Source organism: Musa acuminata, chromosome BXJ2-8 (genome assembly GCF_036884655.1).
Source record: "Musa acuminata AAA Group cultivar baxijiao chromosome BXJ2-8, Cavendish_Baxijiao_AAA, whole genome shotgun sequence".
NCBI classification, from domain to species: Eukaryota; Viridiplantae; Streptophyta; class Magnoliopsida; order Zingiberales; family Musaceae; genus Musa; species Musa acuminata.
In genome coordinates this window covers 11,936,183-11,959,995 of record NC_088345.1, presented here as the reverse complement: position 1 = coordinate 11,959,995, position 23,813 = coordinate 11,936,183, and the positions used below count along the sequence as shown (strand labels likewise).

General features: G+C 48.2%; 1 protein-coding gene across 1 annotated transcript; it reads right to left on the bottom strand.

Annotated features, from left to right (window-relative positions):
- Window positions 1–10,439: 10,439 nt before the first annotated feature.
- On the bottom strand, window positions 10,440–13,755 carry LOC103995027 (amine oxidase [copper-containing] gamma 2). The gene is made up of 5 exons (XM_065121010.1): window positions 12,343–13,755; window positions 12,146–12,259; window positions 11,212–11,661; window positions 11,037–11,134; window positions 10,440–10,944 (listed from the first exon to the last, which is right to left on the bottom strand). The coding sequence occupies exons 1-5, from the start codon at window positions 13,705–13,707 to the stop codon at window positions 10,731–10,733; spliced, it is 2,241 nt and encodes a 746-aa protein (XP_064977082.1). The 5' UTR covers window positions 13,708–13,755; the 3' UTR covers window positions 10,440–10,730.
- Window positions 13,756–23,813: the final 10,058 nt, after the last annotated feature.

Sequence of the window (23,813 nt, the reverse complement as noted above, 5' to 3'; positions counted from 1 at the left end):
TCATAATTATATCATAACTATATCGCATCGAATCCGAGATGTAGTAACGTCCAACCAATTCAACCTCATCGGTCATATATCAAATACATGGCACTGAGATGTCGATCACGTGGTGTTAAGATGTCGACCATATGTCGTCTACGTTCTAATCATAGGAATCATTAGCTTTTGAATCACTATTGGTGAATCATTTTCTTTGTAAGAAACCTAAAACACATTTGAATGATATGCACAGTTGAATAATTTAAAATATATTTTGATGACACGAGTAATCAGATCAATCTAACGTTCATTTTGATGATTGTGCCGCCCAATCATCCTAAAGTTTATTTTGATAATAGATATAGCTTAATCAGCCTAAAATGAATCTCAATGATATACACGATCGTATTGACGTAAAGTACAAATCAACGTAGAGTATATTTTGAATGATGGTTGCCTCAAGAAAGAGACGATGGAAGAAGGGAAAAGGGAGCAGATGCAGCATATTCGACAGGAGCCTGACAATTTCAAAGAGAAAGAAAACAGCATATCTTAATTGGACTTTCCTATCGATCTGATGGTTGCATCTTTCTATGACATAATAGCCAAAGTAGTAAAACAATCTTCTACCCTACCCGAGGATTGAGTACTGCGAACGTTGATTCCTCAGTGGAGCACAACGGTCTCGAAGCAGTTAAGCCCGTCGAGTTCCACAGCAAACCGTGCTGCCCTCCGCTGCGGCTGCAACTCATTGTTCGGCGGCGCGAGGCCGGACTCGTTGCTCTCATCTCTGTTCTCTTCTTCCTTGTCCTTCTTCCCGAACCCTCCTCCTCGGGCCTTCCCTTCGCCGGCGAAGAAGAAGCTCCCCGTCGAGCTGATAAGAGAGCTGAACCACTGTGTTTTCGGAGCGGCCATAAGGTCAGTCTGCACGAGCGTGGTCGAGGCGAGGAAGCGCTGTGTGTGTCAAAGACGAAGAGGGCAACACGGCACGAGGGCTTATATAATGATAGGAGAAACGGGGGGGAAGAAGGCACGGAGGAATCCTAATTTGCTCAGGGGAAGGAAAAGAGAGGCGTGTGGAATCGTCGAGATGTTGGAGATTCACGAGCGCTATTGATCGATGCTCATCATTCGGTCCGGCATCGGAATCGATTTCGTTACCGAGTCTTCAACCGTCGACATCATTAGAAATTATAGAACCGACTTTTGGGTTATGCAATTGGGACTCGTGCCATAATCCAATAGGGACAACGATTTCGGTGATGGAGTCGTGCCGAGGCACGTGGATCGCGATTCCGAGGAATCATTTGAATTCTCACACGCTGTGTACATCTAATTCTTTCACATCCCCCTTAAAATCTCAAATTAAAAAGATATGATATTCCAACATGTTAATTTCCTATAGTAAACGGACAAAATATATGATTTTTTTTATAATGTTAAAAAAAATATATGTAAAATATATTAATTAGCTTATCTAATACATAACTTGAAATTTTATTATAGGGTCTGAATTCGAATCGAATGTATCTACATTATTTATTTTTTTATTAAAAAATAATATGTGGTCATTTTTATCTAGTATTTATAATATTCTTGATTTGATAGTCAATTAATTATTCCTTTTTTACCAATCTATATCCAGTTATAATGTTTTAAGTAAGATCAAGAAAACACTATGACGTAGTACGTAAACATAGTATTATAGTATTTTATACTACGTTATAGTTTTTTCTACATTATGTTATATTGTTTTCAGCAATACCAAGAATACATTATAATTTATCACAAAATATTATACTATAATATTTTATATTATAAAAAATATTGTAAGACAGTATAAAAATATTATAATTGGATCAATTCGTCCTATGGACCGATCCATAGAAAATAAGAAAAAAGAAATATATGACTAAAGGTATTTTAGGTATTAGTTAAAAAAAAGATACCATTACTAATTTTAGTTAAAAAAAAATTAAGCTTTTCTTCGGAATTTACTGTATATAATATCTATATATGCCAAGAACACATTATAATTTATCAAAAAATATTATATTCTAATATTTTTATATTATCATAAATACTGTAACTCGACGGCTTCATCTTATATATCGATCCATAGGAAAATGAGAAAAAAAGGTTCAATGACTAAAGATATTTTAGGTATTAACAAAAAAATACTGTTAGAATTTTTAATAAAGATTAAAATTTTCTCCAAAATTTATTGTATATATATATATATATATATATATATATATATACACACGTTCTTAAAACTTTGTGATCTCTTAGAATTGCAGATACAATTGTGGAACACGAGATTTGGGCCACACCGCGAAAGCACAAGCCTATCACTATCGGCCACTTGTAAAACATGATATGAGACGTCCATTTCCTTTCTCTTTCTTCCTATGTGTATGCGGATATGATCGATCTCCAGCACTTCATTTTTCACGATAAGTGTCGATTGCATTATTCACGAGTTATAGCACGAGGAATGGTTCAGAATGTATGACTATTAGTTCCATTTTTTGCAAACAATTCAGTCCAATTAGTCGAATTTAATTTTGCTCAAAATTTGGGCTACTTTATTAATTCCGGATTAGATAGAAGCTTTGGTAATTGCATTATCTTTGGTAATAATCGATTTTTCTTTTACAATTGTATTTTTTTGGGTAATAATTGATGTGATTACGACAATCATTAGTAAAGCTACGAGACATTATTACAATAAACTATCATATTCTTTACCAATTAAATTAGTTAAAACCCTCATTGGATCTCTTAAATTATTATACTCTTAAGGAAGCTAAGCACCAGTAAATGCCATCTAATTAAAGGGTTTCATGCATGCAAGAAAGTGGGATGTGGCCATATGTGTGACTCTTATTTCAAATTTTTACGACGACTTTGAATCCAATTAATCGAATTTAAATTTGTTCACAATGTACACAATTTTGGGCTATTTAATTAATTCCAGATTAGATTTTTTTTAAAGTAAATCTATTAATACAGTTACAATCTGTCCCGAGGAGATCATCACACAATAAATCAAGGAAACACAACTGTTCATCATCGTGTCATACAAAAGATGATCTATTGGTTTTGACGAATTTAATGAGATAATTTGCATAATTATTATCCTCGCTATAAACATGAAAGAGTCTAAAGTCAGTGAAATTAGTTCGAACATGAAAAATATCTCAAATTTCTCGAGTAACTAAAATTTTAGTTCGTTTGCTTGTTTTAATTTTAACTAAAAATTAAGTAAATTTTAATTTCTCAAAATTTTCAAATTAACTAAAATATCTCAAATTTCTCAAATTTTAATTTCTAAAATTAAGTAAATTTTAATTTCTCAGATTAACTAAAATATCTCAAATTTCTTGAGAGTAACTAAAAATTTTAATTTTAACTAAAAGTAAGTAAATTTTAGTTAATTTACTTAACTAAAATTAAGTAAGGGATCTAAAAAATATCTTAAATTTCTCGAGCATTACGCGTATGCTTGTTTGTCCTGTTTAATAGGATATTTGTTCTCTTACTTAATAAGAGTGTTAAATATCGGGCAAGTAGTCCATTATTCAGCCCAGGTTTTAATAATTCATAGCTCATTTTGATTTAAACTCTTTTTTCTTTTAACGTAAAGGTACGACGATTAGGGTAGAAAAAGAGGGTAGTGGTAATTGTGAAAAAAAGAAGAAGTAGTAATGGTAATTGAGGATAGAAAAATAAGAGAAAAAGAAAAGGGAAGAAGACGAGGACAATAAAGAGATTGTTCTCGATCATCCAAACTGTTAGGCTGGCAGCCCACAAATTCAGCCCATAGTGGGCTTGGGCAGCCCACAGCTCACCCCCTCTTAACCTAACTCTAATTAACATTAGGGGGGTGTGGTGGCTGCGTTTTGGATGCAGAAAAAGACATAAATAGGGCAGCAACGTGGGAGAAGCAAACAGCCATGGGATTCCAAAGAAAAGGAGAAAAACAAGACAGAAAAGGAAGAGAAAGAAATGAAAGAAGACAAAGGTTGTTCCCAATCATCTAGTAGTGTTCTCATCTCAGGTTAGATCAAATCTACAATAGACTCTTGCTGTGATTACTTAGGGAGGTTTTAGATATTATAGGCAGTGACGTGATCCTTATATCCAAGTTATTCTCTTGTGATTGTTGCTAGGGTTTAGGGCAAGAGATTGAGATTTGTATATTCATTATTCTCATAGTGGATTATCTCTAGTTTACCCCGTGGTTTTTATCCTTTACATTGAAGAGGTTTTCCACGTATATCTTGGTGTTCTATTTGATTGTGGTTCCATTTAATTCCGCTGCGTATTATGGTCTTCTAGTATTTGTTCATATACAAAGGTTATTTCTGTTTATATCCTCATCAACTGGTATTAGAGCAAGGGTTTTGGTGATTTAATTTTGTATTTGAACATGGAGGCCAGTAATGTTTCTCGCATGATTAGTTTAAATGGAAACAATTGGATGATATGGAAACCAAGAATGGAATATCTCTTGTATTGCAAAGATTTGTATGGACCTTTGCAGGGGGATAGTGCAAAACACATAACTATGACAGATGATGAGTGGAAGAGGTTAGATCGAAAAACAATTGGATTTATTCGACGGTGGCTTGATGACAGTGTCTTTCACCATGTTTCTACTGAAATTTTTGCATATTCTCTTTGGAAAAAGTTGGAAAGTCTCTATGAAAGAAAAACAGCTGGCAACAAAGCTTTTTTGATCAGAAAACTTGTGAACCTAAAATATAGAGAGGGTACTTCTATTACTGAACATTTGAATGAAATGTAAAGTATTACTAACCAGTTATCCTCTATGAAAATGTCTCTTGATGATGAGTTGCAGGCATTGTTACTTCTTAGTTCATTACTAGAAAGTTGGGAGACACTGGTGGTTTCCCTCAGGAATTCTGCGCCAGATGGTGTTGTCACTATAAGTCAAGTAACAAGCAGTTTGTTGAATGAGGAGTTGAGAAGAAAGAGTTCGGCAACATCTCAGAATGATTCACAAACACTTATCTCAGAGAACAGAGGAAGGTCAAAGTCTAGAAGCAGTTCACGCATAGGTAGAAGTAAGTCAAGATCAAGAAAAGATATTGTTTGCTATAATTGTGGTGAGAAAGGATATTACAAGAACCAATGTAAGCAACCTAAGAAGAGCAAGAAAAAGGGAAAAGAAGTGGAGTCTATAAAGCCAAAAGATAATATCACAACTACAATGCAGGGTGGTGATTATTTGATTTTGTCTCCTTCTGATGATATTTTTTCTTGTGTGTGTCGGGATCTTGAGTGGGTGATTGACACAGGTGCTTCTTATCATGCTACACCACGGAGGGAGTTTTTTGCTATATACAGGTCTGGAAATTTTGGTGTTGTCAAGATGGGCAACTATGACACAACAGACATCATAGGCATGAGTGATATCCATTTAAAGACCAACCTAGGCTGTAAGTTTGTGCTTAAGGATGTGAGGCATGTGGTTGACTTGAGGCTGAATTTAATTTCAGTTGAAGGCTAGATAATGAAGACTATGATAGCAGATTTCACAAAGGGTAATGGAAGCTCAGTAAGGGTTCTCTTGTTATAGCTAATTGAAAGAAATGTCATACTTTGTACAAGTTGCAGGCTAAAGCTTATGGTGAGCAGTTAAATACTACAGAAAAAGACTTCAGCATGCAGTTGTGGCATAGGCGACTGGGACACATGAGCGAGAAGGGGCTGTAAGCTCTTTCCAAGAGAGAGGTATTACCAGACCTCAGAGGTATACATCTGAACCCTTGTATTGATTGTTTGGCAGGTAAACAACATAGAGTTTCATTTGCTAGTCCTGCTTTGTCTAGAAAAAAACATGTCTTAGACCATGTTTATATAGATGTATGTGGTCCTTTGAGGACAAAAACTCATGGTGGATCTATTGATGTTCTTGGTATAAGTGGTGCACTTTATTTTGTCACTTTTATAGATAATTTTTCCAGAAAAGTTTGGGCCTATGCTTTGAAGACTAAAGATAAGGTGATTAATGTCTTCAAAGAGTTTCATGCCAAGGTTGAAAGGGAGACATAAAGAAAATTGAAATGTATAAGATCAGATAATGATGGTAAGTATACATGATTGTTTAATGACTATTGCAGGTCACATGGGATCCAACATGAGATGACAGTTCCTAGTACACCTCAGCATAATGCAATTGCAGAGAGAATGAACCGCACCATCATGGAAAAAATCAGATGTATGCTTTCACAGGCTAAGCTACCCAAAAGGTTTTGAGATGAGGCTTTGAGGACTACAGTTGATGCGATCAACTTATCACCATGTACAACCCTAGATGGTGATGTTGCAGAGCATGTATAGTTAGGGAAAGATGTTTCCTACAAGCATTTGAGAGTGTTTGGTTGTCGCGCATTTGTACATGTTCCAGATAATGAGAGGTTCAAGCTGGATGGTAAGCCTAAAGAATATATTTTTCTTGGTTACTCACATGATCATTTTGGTTACAGGCTTTGGGATCCAGAAAAGCAGAAAGTGTTTAAAAGCAGAGATGTAGTCTTCTTTGAGGATCAAACCTTTGAAGATTTGAAGAAGAAGGCACCAGCCAATACTTCTGCAGAATGATTAGCAGATTGTGACCAAGTTATTCCTCCAGTATATCAGGGTGATAGGGGAGATGTGCATGAAGATGGTGTAGAGCCTAACGTTGATCTACCTGGAGGACATATTGAGCAAGAAGAAGTAGGAGAGCAACTTCCCGCAGAACCTCAGTTGAGAAGATCTTCTAGATAACGTCAACCTTCCAGAAGATACTCTACATATGAGTATGTGATGCTTACTGATGCAGGTGAACCAAAGAGTTACCAGGAAGCAGTTGAAAGTGATCAGAAAGAGAAGCAGGTGAACCAAAGAGTTACCAGGAAGCAGTTGAAAGTGAGCAGAAAGAGAAGTTGTTAGTTGCTATGCAAGAAGAGATGGATACTCTTCAGAAGAATCACACTTATGATTTGGTGCTACTACCAAATGGAATGAAGGCTTTGAAGAACAAGTGAGATTTTAGGTTGAAGACTCAAGAATATTGTTCTTAACCTAAGTACAAAGCTAGATTGGTTGTGAAAGGCTTTGGTCAAAAGAAATGTATTGACTTTGAAGAAATTTTTTCTCCTGTTGTTAAAATGTCTTTTATTCGTGTTGCTCTTGGTATTGCTACTAGCCAGGACTTAGAGGTTGAGCAGTTAGATGTGAAGACAGCTTTCCTTCATGGGGATTTGGAGGAGGAAATTATATGGAGCACCAGAAGGCTTCAAAGTTAAAGGTAAAGAGAACTTTGTCTGCAAATTGAAGAAGAGCTTATATGGGTTAAAGCAAGTTCCAAGACAGTGGTACAGAAAGTTTGATTCATTTATGATAGAAAATGAATACAAAAGAACGACTTTAGATCATTGTGTGTACATCAAATGGTTTGGTAAGAATTTTATTATTCTCTTACTTTATGTTGATGACATGCTTATTCTTGGAAAAGATATGTTTAAAATTGATAGATTGAAGAAAGAACTAAGTGAGCCTTTTGCAACGAAGGACATGGGGCCAGCAAAGCAAATACTAAGTATGTAGATTTCTCATGACAGGAAAAATAAGAAGATTTGGTTGTCATAGGAGAAATACATCGAAAAGATATTGGAAAGATTCAGTATGAGCAATGCAAAACCAATTGGTTCTCCTCTTGTAGGTCACTTCAAGTTGTGCTCAGAACAGAGTCCGTCAAGTGATGAGGAGAAGGAGAAAATGCAAAAGGTTTCTTATGCTTCAGTAGTTGGAAGTTTAATATATGCAATGGTATGTACGAGGCCAGACATCGCATATGCAGTTGGTGTTACTAGCAGATTTCTTGCAAATCCAAGCAAAGAGCACTGGGCAGTAGTGAAGTGGATTTTTAGATATCTCAGAGGGAGCTCTAAGGTTTGTTTAAGCTTTGGAGGTGGACCACATGTGTTGACAGGTTACATAGATGTAGATATGGCAAGAGATATAGATATGATAAAGTCTACTTCAGGTTATGTATTTACTTTTGTAGGGGGAGCTGTGTCATGGCAATCTAGGTTACAAAGGTATATTGCTCTCTCCACCACAGAAGCAGAATATATTGTTGCTATAGAGGTATGCAAAGAAATGTTATTGATGAAAGAATTTTTATAAGAATTAGGGATGAAACAGAAAAATTATGTGGTGCATTGTGACAGCCAGAGTGCCATCCATTTATGTAAGAACCCAATGTTTCATTCCAAGTCAAAGCATATAGATGTCAGATACCATTGGATTCGAAATGAATTTGAAGAAAAGCAGTTGCAGCTTTAGAAAAGCATATAGATGTCAGATACCATTGGATTCGAAATGAATTTGAAGAAAAGCAGTTGCAGCTTTAGAAAATTCACATAGATGATAACGAAGCAGACATGTTGACAAAAACTTTACCAAAAGAAAGACAGGAGATATGCCGATAGCTGGTCGGCATAGCTTCACATTGAGGAGTCATGGGACAGCCTACCTTATGGGCTGAAGGGGGAGGTTGTTGGGCTGGCAACCCATAAATTCAGCCCATAGTGGGCTTGGGTAGCCCACAGCTCATCCCTTCTTAATCTAACCCTAATTAGCATTAAGGGGTGTGGTGGCTACGTTTTGGATACAGAAAAAGGCATAAATAGGGCAGCAACGTGGGAGAAGCAAACAGCCACGGGATTCCAAAGAAAAAGAGGAAAACAATGCAGAAAAGGAAGAGAAAGAAAGGGAAGAACTCAAGGACAACGCAGAGAGGATGTTCTCAATCATCTAGTAGTGTTCTCATCTCAGGTTAGATTAAATCTATAGTAGACTCTTGCTGTGATTACTTGGGGAGGTTTTAGATATTGTAGGCAGTGACATGATCCTTATATCCCAGTTATTCTCTTGTGATTGTTGCTAGGGTTTAGGGCAAGAGATTGAGATTTGTATATTCATTATTCTCATAGTGGATTATCTTTAGTTTGCCCCGTGGTTTTTACCTTTCACATTGAAGGGGTTTTCCACGTATATCTTGGTGTTCTATTTGATTGTGGTTTCATTTAATTCCGCTACATATTATGGTCTTCTAGTATTTGTTCATATACAAAGGTTATTCCGCTTTATATCCCCATCACAAACAGTATTGTCACCACAAGTTAGATCAGATTTATAGTCGATTCTTGTTGTAATCACTTACAGATATTTTAGATATTGTACACACTAACGTAATCCTATCCTAGTTATTCTCTTGTGATGGTTACTTGAGTTTTAGGCAAGAGACTCATGTGTACATTCATTATTGTTATATTAATTTTTTTCTATTTTATCTCGTGGTTTTTATCTTTCATGTCGGAGAAGTTTTTAATATAAATCTTGGTATATTATAATTTTTATTTAATTTTACTATATAATTTTTTTTATCCCATCACTAAAGACATTTCTCTTGATTGTTCGATCTCGCTACCATTAGGGACTTCTATTAGTGTTTATCTCTTTATTTTTTTTGTTGTCAGTTCATGACTTGATGTGTTAGTATTGTTGCATCAGAATTTGTTTTGTTTTTGGGCAATTGCAGTTTCTTTGGTATAATCAATTTCTTTTGGCAAGTGTAGTTTCTTTAGTAATAATGGATCTAAATGGCTACTCGGCTTTCGTCCAATTAAAGCCTTGTCCTCCCTTTTGCTCGTCACGTCCTATTGATTTATTTCTTCAAAATTTTGATACTCGGTGTATATTTATAAGAATAAATCTTAATTATTTAATTTTTTTTTACTTAAATCTCTATTTAAAACGAAATCATCTTACGATTCTTCATACCTAAATCCCTGATTAAAAAAATTAAATTTAATTAAGATTCCTTCCGATAGTTAACTAAAATATTTACCAAAATGATTGTATCATATCACAAACTATTCAGTGATTATAAAAATAATGGCGCTATTATATATTCCAATGTTCCAGTATAATCTAGATCTGAAATGAGAAATAATGATCATGATCACCCATCACCTTGATTCAAACTTTCTTTCTTGCTATTCTGAATGGTGATGACACAGGACATGAATCATGATCCTCATTTTTCATTTCCACAATCATGTTTTTTGCCCAACAAAGACCACACTACGTGGAACATTTTATTTTGGTTAATAAAGAAGATACCATGCGTGGGATTGGAACAGTTTTGAATACTGCCGTGTACCTCATGAATGAAACTCCTATGACATCTTTTCACTATTTTAGTGGAATGCCCAGTGGATTCGGTAACATCTCCTTTGTGTCTGGACGCTATCTTACAATGGCAATATGCATCTAAAGATGTAGGATGTTGCTGGTCTCAATCATCAGCGCATGCCATCACTGAATTCTGTGCGAGTGGAAAGGAGCACAGGCGATGACGTCGGACACCGAAGTGCTTCCACACCACCAAACCATTATTTATTGCTGCTCGTAGTGCCTCTTTACATCATGCAATGCAACACCTTAGATCCAACTCTCGTTAGATCCTCGTCAGCGGAAGAAATCAAGAGTCTGCGAAGGAGGAACATGGCATGCGACAGAAGAGCAGCTTAACAGTACAGGCCATGAGAAGGTTTTGTGGACATGGAAATCCCAACACCCGTTGTTCCATTCCATCAAGCACACAATACAGAGCACCCTATACACGTAACACTCCACCGCCCACCCCGGAAGCACGAGCGCCCTCAGGCGGATGCTGCTGCGGCCACGCACACGGGGAGGTCCTTCTCGAAGTTTGGCGGCGCGCTCAGGATCGGATTGCTCTCGAAGAAGTTCACCGGCTTGAGGTCGAAGCTGGCGGACACGGTCGGCATGATCGGGTAATCTTCCTGGCAAGGGATGTGGTGGAATCCCAACGTGTACCACAGCACGATGTCCCTGTTCTCGATGGCCCTGTCCCTGCACATCACAGCCTCTCACGGTCACTTCACTCGGAGACGAAGAGCACCCACAACTCACCGTTACATCAGTACTGCAGCATCGTTCCTTACCTCTCAGACCAAACAGCCAGTGTGTCCTCCCCTTTGCTCTGGTACACGAACAGCCCGCCCGCCCATTCCTCGCTCTCGTTGTACGGTGTCACCCATATCTAGCATCCAAAGGAGGCGTCAGTGCGAGCGTGAAAGTGAAGCTGTGAGTTCTCATGGTAAACACGGTCCTCATCACCTGGTTGTTGGTGAATGCGCCTCTTCGCTGCGGGGGATCGTCGTGGTCGAGCAGGCTGGCCGCCGTGGCAGCGGGCACCACCTTATAGCCGACCGGGTTGCCGACCCTCGTGGTCTTGGACGGATTGATCACATGGAACTCCGATGGCTCGTACAGCTTCATCTTGATCTGCGCGTCCTTTTCGGTCTTGGCGACCTCCCTAGTGGCCTTGATGTAGCTCGTCCTCGGCGACTCCCCGGGGTTGGCGTCCTCTCTCGCCATCTTGACCTTGACGAAGGAGTTGTTGGCGCCGTCGACGTCCAGGTCGAGGTGGAAGGTGATGTAGTGGTCGTGGATGACGCCGATCACGTTCTCCGACAGGATGGTGCCGTACATGTCCTCGTTCTGCGGGAATTGGTTCAGGTGCGAGAACGGGGTTCCTTTCACCATGAGAATGCCGCTGAGCCCAACCTGCTTGTTTCATTTCAAGCACAGAACACATTGCATCGCGAAACTAAGACTCTCATGGTGTCAATATGCCGTAGAGCAATACGTCTAAGAAACAGAGCAAGCAGTGCCGCCGCCGAAGCATACGCTCGTAAATAGCATCACCAAACAGAGCACATCTCTGCATCTATTTGTACAAGAAGAATCTACAGCTATGATCTTTGTATGTTGTCTTCCGATGCAGGCATCGATTGAAGCCTTGCGATCAAGACTTCCTAGATGAGGAGCTGACGAGGACAGGAAGCCTAAGATTTTTTGTATTAGTGAAATCCAACAATTGCGGGCTAGAAGCGTTGGATGCAGTCAACTTATGTCGTTGGCTCCTGCCATCAACATGTCCTATGTCCTATGTCAGACGAATTACGTTGCCACTTGCTAACGTAAAGAGGAAGAACAGAGGGAAGAAAGGAACAAATGAGCAAAAAGATCTGAGTGCATGAACGCAAACCTTGACACGGATCAGCCCATCTGTTTGGAACTCCCAGTCGATGATGTAGTCGTAGTTCGCCACTGACGCTGCCATCCTCGCCATGAGCGTCACCTTCGGCCTCGCCTCCCGTATCTGCTCACAAGTCACACTAATGATGCATTTCATTCGATCAGATTGGCGTGACCGCCTTTGGATTGTGTGTTCTGTGAGCTTACATCCATGCCAGTGATCGGACTCTCGGAGTGGCGCCACGCGATGTCGCCCGCATACCGCTCGAAGATGCATACCATGTTCTCCCTGACGTAGGGCCGGCCGTCGGCGGCGGCGAACACGCCATCCATGTAGTGCGCGTTCCGGGGGCAGTCGTTGAGCGGCACGAGCGGCATCGCCTGCAGGCCGAACCCGTACTCGCCGGCGTCCATGTAGGTCTTGAAGTACCAGGCGTCAGTCGGGTCCATGTACGGCACGAAGAGCTCCGACACGAAGCCCTTGTGCATGACGCCCCGCCACTCTCCGGTGTCCGGGTCCCTCGCCCGAACTCGCGACACCACCACCCCGGCCCGCGCGTCCGCCTTGAGGTGGAACTCCCACCCGGCCCACCGCACCATGTGCCCCCCCTCCTCCACCTCGAAGCTTGGCCCCGCCGGCTGCTCGATCGATATCGGCTTCAGCCCCAGCCGCGGCGGGTCATCGTTAAATCCCGCCACCGCCTCGTACCGGTAGTCGGTGCCGGCCGACTTGGGGATGGGGATGCCCCGCCCCTGTTCGGAGATGCTCACCACCTCCTTGGTATCCATGTCTAGGAGGACGGTTAGGCCCTCGATAGGCCGCATGTAGAAGTTGGCCGTGCCCTCCGCCGAGTAGCACTGCACCTTGATCAGCCGCCGGCCTTCCTCCTTCTCGCCGTACCAGCCGGGAGAGATGGGGAGGCAGGCCACGTCCGAGAGGCGCACGCCTCTGGCGAGGACGGTGCTGTTGAACGCCGCGTCCGACAGCGGCGCCCACGTCGAGGACGACATGTCCTCGATGGTCATGGTGGGGAACCCGGAGGCCGGGATGGGGAGGGTGGTCAGGGCGCCGGAGGCGAGGTCGACTGTAAGCGCGTAGGACTCGCCCTGGAAGCGCGCCACTACCGAGGCGCGGCGAGCAGGGAGAGGAGAACCTTTCGACCATGCCTCGACGGAGGACTTATCGGGCTCCGAGAGGGTGAGGGTGTGAAAGATGACGGAGGATGGCGAGGAGGAGAAGGGAGACTGGGAAAGGAGGATGGACCGGGCGGCGGAGATTTCTCGCAACGTCAGCGGGTCGAGGGGGTGGCGCGGGACGTCGTCGGAGTGGTCACGAACAGCGGCAGAGGAGGAGGAGGCGGACCGAGTTGTGGATGAGGAAGAGGAAGGTGTGGTCTGCTTGGTTTGGATGCGATTCTTGGAGGTGCACCAAGAGGAGAAGCGGTTGCAATCAAGTAAATCAAGCTCATCGGCGGCGGGGGAGGGGAGATGGATCCATGAGCGGGTGAACAGTAGGAGGACGACGGCGGCGAGGATGAGGAAGAGGAAGCGGATGAAGGAAGTGGACTCCATTGTCCTTTTCGACCTAAGCTCTATGTGGAAACGAAGTGGGGGGCGTGGTGGCGTTTAAGAAGGACTAGTGAAGGCTGACGGCATAGATTGAGACAGAGCAAAGGACAGCTCTGCCGGAAATATCGCTGGAGAATCTCCTAATTTTCTCTCGCAATCCACACATTTCCATATTTTTCTGAAACGACATAAATAAACGATTACTATTCCCAAAATAAAAAGGAAGGCTTGATCGAGCAATTATTGAAGGCCAAGCACGCAGCATCCAACACACTCTGACGAGGATGCCATTAGTGGACCCAATTTGTTTGTCAAGATTCGAGATGGCTCTTCTGATTCTTTTGGAATCTCCATGATTCCCCTACTTTTCGTACGGTGTAAAATTAAATATGTTTATCAATGCTCTTTCGTCAGGAGTCAAAGTCAAATTGTTAAATTAAAAATTAATTATTGAAATTGGATGTTGGTTCAAAGCCTATATCTGTCACAGTTCGATCTTCATCGGTATACTCATTCGGCTTTGTAGATTTAGAATCCTATAGAACTAACTGTGTTAAAGATATTCTAAATATTTTTTTCTCTAATACTTAAATTGATTTTAGATTTAGATTTTCAAAAGTATTTAATTAGTATCTTGAGAATATATATGATGAGTCATTTTATGTTGATTCTTATGATTATCACTCTTACAATCAATTAAGAAAAGTGAAAATACATGCTCTTCTTCGATTGATCATAATTATTGACATGGGAGTGCTTGCTTTGCTATAATATGCTAATACTATAGTATATTTTTCAGTCTATAATATTGTCTTATAGTTTTTAACTCGGATGATTCAAATATGATAGCTCATGAGCATAGTTTTTGGATAAAGTTATAATTGTTTCAAAGTGATTTTCTTCGTGACTAAAGAATGCATTAAAGAAGTTAGTTACCAACTTTAGAATACTTAATTTCAAAATTCTGAATGATTGTTTCATGTACTAATATTTATTTTGATATTTATGAGTTTAAAATAATTTTTGAAACGATGATATTAACATAAGCTCTCTTGGAATGCTCTCTTAAATTCTGTATCTCTTGGATGCATCCTTGAATGGTAAGTCTTGTGATGATTTTTTTGTATCTATTTGATTTTAAACTTGGTGATGAATTTTATTTTTGATTTTACGAGTTCATTCCTTTTTTACTATCGACCTTCTTCCGAAATTTATTATGCATTATCTCCCTTATCAATCATGTCTGAATTTGAGATAAGTAATATATGCTTAAAGAGAGAAAAAAAAAAAAAAAAAAGACGACTCCCCAAGTCCAAATACTGATTCAATACGTGGGTGGTTCTCCCTTACATATGGGAGGAACTTAAGATGATAATTCATCGATAACGCGGAACCAGCGAGAATCGCGTTTCGTATCTTACTTGCATATATTTGTGCCACGATTCTATCCTCTCCCGTGGAATAAAGAATGGGCAGTGCAGGGCGCCCCTCCCCTGGAAACGTGAATCTATATCTGGTGGTCATGGCTCCCGAGAGACAATACAAGTTGATCATAGGGATCCGAACCTGCCTATCGTGTTTGGTTATGTCTATTTTGAATGCCTTTGAATGATCTTACAGCGGTCATTTGGGATCCAAATCCGATCTCATACATGGAATATTTGACACGGTCATTGTCAAGGGTTCCAACTTCCATGCACTGATGATTAAAGGCCCATTATTGGCCCAAGCCCATTCAAATAGCTATCGTTTCACGGGAAACGCCTTCTATATTGCATGTAACAAATTAGACTACGAGAAATTTAAGATCTCCTGATGGGGGTTTCCTACAAAGAGGGGCGGAAGGGTTTCCCGCTCCCCTCAAGGCTTCGGGGTTTGAATACGGGTTTGTTACATCTCCCGAAGGGCTTCCCCTTCCCCTTTCCCTCCCCTCCCGCTGCCCTTCTATGCCCCCTCCGCGCGATCGGACCGCCGGCTGTCCTTTTGCAAGCCCCGCTTTACCCCTCCTCTCCGTCGCGATCCCCTTCCTCCGTGGGTCGGTTTTTATCGGAAGCCACCCAAGGAAAGAAACCGGCCTAGAAGCAAACGGCGAATGGCTCCCGCTCGGCCCTCCCTGAGCCGCTCACGAACTTCCGGGATCTTCTTCCTCCGACGCATTGTGACCTTATTCGGATGGTCCGCTCTCTGCGCCCTAGGTGAGATTTTTCAGATCTTGTAAAGACCCCCTTCAGTCGGCCGCCCCAATGACTAGATCGGGGCGGGTGCCGCTGTGTCGAGGGGGCCGTCCTCTCATATTACGCCATGGCCTCCCCGAACCTTCCTCCAACGATGCTTTCAGACCCTTTTCTGATGGCCCGCTTTCATCATCCCCCGTAAGATCTTCCAGGCTTGGCGAATATTTCCGTATATTTTGGATCGAAGTTTCCAGATCGTCCACGCTGGATAGATCGGGACGCATACCGCCTTGATGGGCGGAGCCACCCTCCTGTCTCGCCGTCCCCAGTTCCATATGACCTCTCCAGATCTTCCTCTTCTAATTCCGTTGAAAACCTTTCTGCGAGGCCGCTTTTTGCACCATTTTCAAGATTTGGTGAAGAACCCTTTTCAAGTCCTGGATTGAAATTTCCCTTCTGATCAATGGCCAGATCAGGGCTGGCGCCTGATTGCTCCTGGTTCGCCCTCTCTGAGTCTGTCATGACCTCCGCAAATCTTTTTGAAACCCTTCTGATATGGCAAAAAATGGCAATGTGACACGTCATCCCCCTGACCAACGCACTGCCCGAGGCTCGCCATACCCTGCAGCAGCTCGGCCTCCCACGCAACCAAAGGCACAGTCCTGCCCTGCAGACAGCTACATCAGGTAACATCAAACCCCCTCTATAAATACCTCCGAGCCCTTAGAAAAAGGGGAGATCACACACTCAACAGACGGAGGTTTCTCCTCCTCCTAAACCCCCTCCACATCTTTCTCTAACTTGATCGTCGGAGGGGTCGGGCCGAGCTCCTGGCCCGACCTGTGTGCAGGTGCGAGATGGTGTCGCCTCTTCCTGGCGCTGTGGCGGAGCTTCTTCCCGACCGGGACGACCCGACCTCCCGACCCGAACCACCGAGCTCGGCTGCTGGGAGACCCCGAGGAGCGCCCCCAAGGAGATCACCGCCTTCCGGACCCGAACAAAGCCGCGACGGCCCCGAGGCCACGGCTAAAAAAGTTACTTACACTAACATAATGGCGCTAGAAGGAGGGCCCGGAATGACGGTACGTTAGCTTTCTCCTTGGTCGCTCCGTTGCAGCCGACCTGCACCAGCAGCAGCGACTTCTGGGGCCGGTCTCGGCTCCTCGGCCTCTCGGCCACTCGGCCCCACGCGCGCGGCCAACCCGCGCGCCTCGGGCCCCTCGGTCCCACGCGCGCGGCCAACCCGCCCGCGTCCCACGCGCGCGACCAGCCCGCGCGTCCCGAGCTCCTCGGCCACGCGCGCGACCAGCCCGTGCGTCCCGAGCTCCTCGGCCACACGCGCGACCAGCTCGGCCACGCGCGCGACCAGCCCGTGCGTCCCGAGCTCCTCGGCCACGCGCGCGACCAGCCCGTGCGTCCCGAGCTCCTCGGCCACGCGCGCGACCAGCCCGCGCGTGCCGAGCTCCTCGGCCACGCGCGCGACCAGCCCGTGCGTCCCGAGCTCCTCGGCCACGCGCGCGACCAGCCCGTGCGTCCCGAGCTCCTCGGCCACGCGCGCAACCAGCTCGCGCGTCCCGAGCTCCTCGGCCACACACGCGCGGCTCGGCCCCACACGCGCGGCCAGCCCGCCCGCGTCGGCCCCCACGCGCGCGGCCGGCCTGCCCGCGTCGGCCCCACGCGCGCGACCAGCCCGCGCGTCTCAGCCACTCGGCCCCACACGCGCGACAAACCCGCGCGTCTCAGCCACTCGGCCCCACACGCGCGGCCAACCCGTCCGCGTCAGCCTCACGCGCGCGACCAGCCCACGCGCCTCGGACCCCTCGATCCCACGCGTGCGGCCACCCCGCCCGCGTCCCACATGCGCGGCCAAATTGCCCGCGTGCCCGAGACCTCCTCGGCCATGGCTTACCCGAGACCTCCTCGGCCACAGCCTACCCGAGAGCTCCTCGGCCACAGCCTACCCGAGACCACCTCGGCCACATGCGCAACCGGCAAGCAGCATCGCTGCCTCGGCTGCCTCACTGCCTCGTCCACTCAGCAACACGCTGCCTCGGCCCCTCGGCACCAGGCGCAGCAAACACGCTGCACGCTGCCTCGGCTTCTCGGCCACAGCCTGTCCGAGACCTCCTCTACCCGAGCCGACCTCATGCGCTGCCTCGGCTCCTCGGCCTCATGCGCAGCAAGCAGCCCGCTGCCTCGGCCCCTCGGCCTCGTGCGCAGCAACACGTTGCCTCGGCTCCTCGGCCCCGTCCGCAGCAACACGCTGCCTCGGCCCTCGGCCCCGTCCGCAGCAACACGTTGCCTCGGCCCTCGGCTCCATGCGAGGCAGCCCGCCTCAGCTGCTCGGCTGACGGCGCGGCCTGCTGCCTCAGCCCCATGCGCGGCCACCCCACGACAGCTCTTCGGCTGCCGGCGCAACCTGCAGCCTCGGCCCCATGCGCGGCAGCCCGCCTCATCTGCTCGGCTGATGGCGCTGCCTGCTGCCTCGGCCCCGTGCGCAGCAACACGCTGCCTCGGCCCTCGGCCCTCGGCCCTCGACACCATGCGCAGCTTGCTGCGTCGGCCCCGTGCGCGGCCAGCCTGCGTCAGCTGCTCGGCTGACGGTGCAGCCCGTTGCCTTGACACCTCGGCCACTCGGCCCCATGCGCAGCAACACGCTGCCTCGGCCCCATGCGCGGCAGCCCGCCTCAGCTGCTCGGCTGATGGCGCTGCCTGCTGCCTCGGCCCCGTGCGCAGCTAACACGCTACACGCTGCCTCGGCCCTCGGCCCTCGGCCGACGGCGCAACCTGCTGCCTCGGCCCCTCGGCACCATGCGCAGCAAACACGCTGCACGCTGCCTCGGCTCCTCGGCCACAGCCTGTCCGAGACCTCCTCTACCCGAGCCGACCTCATGCGTTGCCTCGGCTCCTCGGCCTCATGCGCAGCAAGCAGCCCGCTGCCTCGGCCCCTCGGCCCCGTGTGCAGCAACACGCTGCCTCGGCTCCTCGGCCCCGTGCGCAGCTAACACGCTACACGCTGCCTCGGCCCCTCGGCCCCGTGCGCAGCAATACGCTGCCTCGGCCCTCGGCCGACGGCGCAACCTGCTGCCTCGGCCCCTCGACGCCATGCGCAGCTTGCTGCGTCGGCCCCGTGCGCGGCCAACCTGCGTCAGCTGCTCGGCTGACGGTGCAGCCCGCTGCCTTGACCCCTCGGTCCCATGCGCGACAGCTCGCCTCAACTGCTCGGCTGACGGCGCTGCCTGCTGCCCCGGCCTCATGCGCAGCCAACACGCTGCCTCGGCCCCTCGACACCATGCGCAGCTTGCTGCGTCGGCCCCGTGCGCGGCCAGCCTGCGTCAGCTGCTCGGCTGACGGTGCAGCCCGCTGCCTCGGCCCCTCGGCCCCATGCGCGGCAGCTTGCCTCAACTGCTCGGCTGACGGCGCTGCCTGCTGCCTCGGCCCCATGCGCGGCCAGCCCGCCTCAGTTGCTCGGCTGATATCGCAGCTTGCTGCCTCAGCCCCATGCGGGGTCTATCCGCCCACACCGAGCACCTAGGCCAATCACTACCGAGATCCACCTCGGCGCGGCCCGACCGCCTGTCGTGTTCCTCGGCCGCGTGGTGCCCGAGGCCACGTCCTCGCGTCCTGCCCGCCTGATCGTGCTACTCGGTCGCATGACCCTCGCGACCACGCCTGCGCGGTCACCCCGCCTGCGTCGTGCTCCTTGGCCCCATGTTCCCGAGACAGACCAGTGCCGCCAGTACGCCCGCGTCGTGCCCCTCGGCTCCATAAACCCCGAGCCACGTCTGCACGGCCAGCTTGCCCGCGCCGACCTCCACGGCCATATCCACCTGGTTCACGCCCCTCGGCCGCGGCTTGCCTGCGCCGAACACCGCAGCTCCATGCTTGCCAAGCCCACCACCTCGGTCGCAGCCTGCCTGCACCGAGCACCTCGGCGACTCTCTGTCGAAATCCCACCTCAGCGCGGCCTGCCCGCCTAAGCGGCGTCCCTCGGTCGCAGCCTGCCTGCACCGAGCACCTCGGCCAATCTCTGCCGAGACCCACCTCGGCGCGGCCCGACCGCCTGTCGTGTTCCTCGGCCGCGTGGTGCCCGAGGCCACGTCCTCGCGTCCTGCCCGCCTGATCGTGCTACTCGGTCGCATGGCCCTTGCGACCACGCCTGCGCGGTCTGCCCGCCTGCGTCGTGCTCCTCGGTCGCGTAATGCCCGAGACCACACCTGCGCCGCCAGCCGCCTGCGTCGTGCTCCTTGGCTCCATGTTCCCGAGACAGACCAGTGCCGCCAGTACGCCCGCGTCGTGCCCCTCGGCTCCATAAACCCCGAGACACGTCTGCACGGCCAGCCTGCCCGCGCCGAACTCCTCGGCCCTCTAGCTTTACACCACCCGGGACACGCCTGCGCGGCCTGCCCGCCTGCGTCGTGCTCCTCGGCTCTTCGGCTCTACGCCACCCGAGACCACGCCTGCGCGGCCTGCCCGCCTGCGCCGTGCTCCTCGGCTCTTCGGCTTTACGCCACCCGAGACCACGCCTGCGCGGCCTGCCCGCCTGCGTCGTGCTCCTCGGCTCTTCGGCTTTACGCCACCCGAGACCACGCCTGCGCGGCCTGCCCGCCTGCGTCGTGCTCCTCGGCTCTTCGGCTCTACGCCACCCGAGGACACGCCTGCGCGGCCTGCCCGCCTGCGTCGTGCTCCTCGGCTCTTCGGCTCTACGCCACCCGAGACCACGCTTGCGCGGCCTGCCCGCCTGCGCCGTGCTCCTCGGCTCTTCGGCTTTACGCCACCCGAGACCACGCCTGCGCGGCCTGCGCGGCCTGCCCGCCTGCGTCGTGCTCCTCGGCTCTTCGGCTCTACGCCACCCGAGACCACGCCTGCGCGGCCTGCCCGCCTGCGTCGTGCTCCTCGGCTCTTCGGCTCTACGCCACCCGAGACCACGCCTACGCGGCCTGCCCGCCTGCGTCGTGCTCCTCGGCTCTTCGGCTCTACGCCACCCGAGACCACGCCTGCGCGGCCTGACCGCCTGCGTCGTGCTCCTCGGCTCTTCGGCTTTACGCCACCCGAGACCATGCCTGCGCGGCCTGCCCGCCTGCGCCGTGCTCCTCGGCTCTTCGGCTTTACGCCACCCGAGACGACGCCTGCGCGGCCTGCCCGCCTGCGCCGTGCTCCTCGGCTCTTCGGCTTTGCGCCACCCGAGACCACGCCTGTGCGGCCTGCCCGCCTACGTCGTGCTCCTCGGCTCTTCGGCTCTACGCCACCCGAGACCACGCCTGCGCGGCCTGCCCTCCTGCGCCATGCTCCTCGGCTCTTCGGCTCTACGCCATCCCGAGACCACACCTGCACGGTCACCCCGCCTGCGTTGTGCTCCTCGGCCCTCGGCTCTACGCCTCCCGAGATCACACCTGCGCGGTCACCCCGCCTGCGTTGTGCTCCTCGGCCCTCGGCTCTACGCCTCCCGAGATCACACCTGCGCGGTCACCCCGCCTGCGTTGTGCTCCTCAGCCCTCATCGGCTCTATCGGCCCCGAATCTAACCCTGCTCGGCTTCCTGACTGAGTTGCGCACTTCGGCCCCATGTTGCACGAGACACGTCCGCGCGGCTAGCCCGCCTACGTCATACGCCTCGGATATGCATGACCAGCCCACCTGAAGTAAAAAGCCATGCATCGGACCCTCTGCATGCAAGAACCGACGCATAGCTCCTTTCGGGGGGGCATATGATATGGCAAAAAATGGCAATGTGACACGTCATCCCCCTGACCAACGCACTGCCCGAGGCTCGCCATACCCTGCAGCAGCTTGGCCTCCCACGCAACCAAAGGCACAGTCCTGCCCTGCAGACAGCTACATCAGGTAACATCAAACCCCCTCTATAAATACCCCCGAGCCCTTAGAAAAAGGGGAGATCACACACTCAACAGACGGAGGTTTCTCCTCCTCCTAAACCCCCTCCACATCTTTCTCTAACTTGATCGTCGGAGGGGTCGGGCCGAGCTCCTGGCCCGACCTGTGTGCAGGTGCGAGATGGTGTCGCCTCTTCCTGGCGCTGTGGCGGAGCTTCTTCCCGACCGGGACGACCCGACCTCCCGACCCGAACCACCGAGCTCGGCTGCTGGGAGACCCCGAGGAGCGCCCCCAAGGAGATCACCGCCTTCCGGACCCGAACAAAGCCGCGACGGCCCCGAGGCCACGGCTAAAAAAGTTACTTACACTAACACCTTCTTCCATGGTGCTCTCTCTGATAAGATTTTCCTTATTTAGTACAAAATCCCCAGGAATTTCGTATCCAAATTTCCTGGCCGACCAAATTGTAGATCGGGCTCGCTGCTATGATCGGAGAACAGGCCTCCTTGCTCTCTCCGTCGGCCATGTCCTCCCAAAATCTTCCTCCTCCTGACCTTTGAAACCCTTTCTCCGGTTTCCCGATCACTGCACCTCCCCAAGTCTTCTTCCAATACTTCGAAACAACTTTCAGATGGCCCGCCCTGTGAAACCCTTGCGGTATTTTCCACATCTGGTAAAGAAACCTTACGCGTTTATCTTATCTCTCTCTTGCTTTTCAGAACTAGAATTGAACTAGAGCCAATATCGTTTTCCCAATATCAGTTAGAACCTGGATTTTGGAAAGATCATTTTGAAACTACCTAGATGCTCCTGAATTGGTTTACGGTCAAAGCTAAAGAATCTAAGCCTATGCATCATGTTCTAGCATTTCATTACGATTCTTCTGTACTGGGCCTAAGTTTTGGATTTGTTGGCTAATGGTCTGTAATAATCTTCAATTACGGTGTATTATTATCTAGTACAAGACAGACTCATTGGGGGGAATTTGTTTTGAGATATAATACATTCTTGAAAATGGAACATTTACATAGTTTTTGGTTGTTGCTTTGCCACGGATAAACTTTTAAACAGGATGTATGATGTAATGCTTATATATGTTCGTCTCTTTTGGTATGTTCATGCTTTGCATAGCATATAGAGAGACGGTCGAAGGCTTAATAGTCTCATTTTAGTTGGGTTTGATGGTCGTTTTAGGCTTGTAAATAAATGTTGTATTATGTGGACACTTGTGAGAGATTATTGGCCTGTAATGGATCATTTTGACCCTTTGTTATGTAACTGTTCAGAGCTTATAAAGTCTGTTTGTAATTTACATTGTTTATGAAGTGTTTTTGGAAATATTTGCTTGTGGATTTTGAATGAGGCGTTTTCTCTATCTCGTTCTCTCTTTTGTGGGTCTTTAAGGACTATGGGAGGCTTCGAGGAAGATGACTTTTGTGGAAGGATATGCAAGGGTGTCGTATGATTTAAACAAAACTAGCTAAGTTCGTGACAGATGGTATCAGAGTGGGACAAGCACTTATAGAAATACTTGACGTGCAAACGTGGGGGACCTAGCGGGGCTGTGTTGAGGGCAATCAACACACGCGCGATCGTTTGAGGGGGAAAACAGACATGATGTAGGGAATGGAGTCGCTCGGAGGAGCGAACATCTGTGATTGACATTCAAAGGAATGAACCCTTCGCGCAAGAGGCACCACGAGAACAAGCAAGCTTGGAAGAATTCAAAGCACATAAAGGTTGAGATGGCTAAGTTCGAGCTACGACTCGACGTTAACAATTATACTTGATAGTGCTCAAGGCAAGCGAGAAGCTTGGTAAAGGATGAGACAATGTAAGGTGGAATGAGTTGTTCAGCGATCGAAAGAGTTGTGCAAAGCTCACAGAGGTCAGGGGAATTGCTAACTCGAAGAATTTGGTACTCATGCATGGGCTTGTATGCGGACGATGGAATGTTCGTGGCCATCCCAAGGCGATCGAAACTCGGCGCCATAGAGCATTGAAACATTCTCTTCGGCATGTGAAGGATACGTCCGTAGGAGGCTGAAGTGTGCAATGAGTTCAGCATATTGCTAGGCCTTGAGTGGTGTAGCAGGGGACT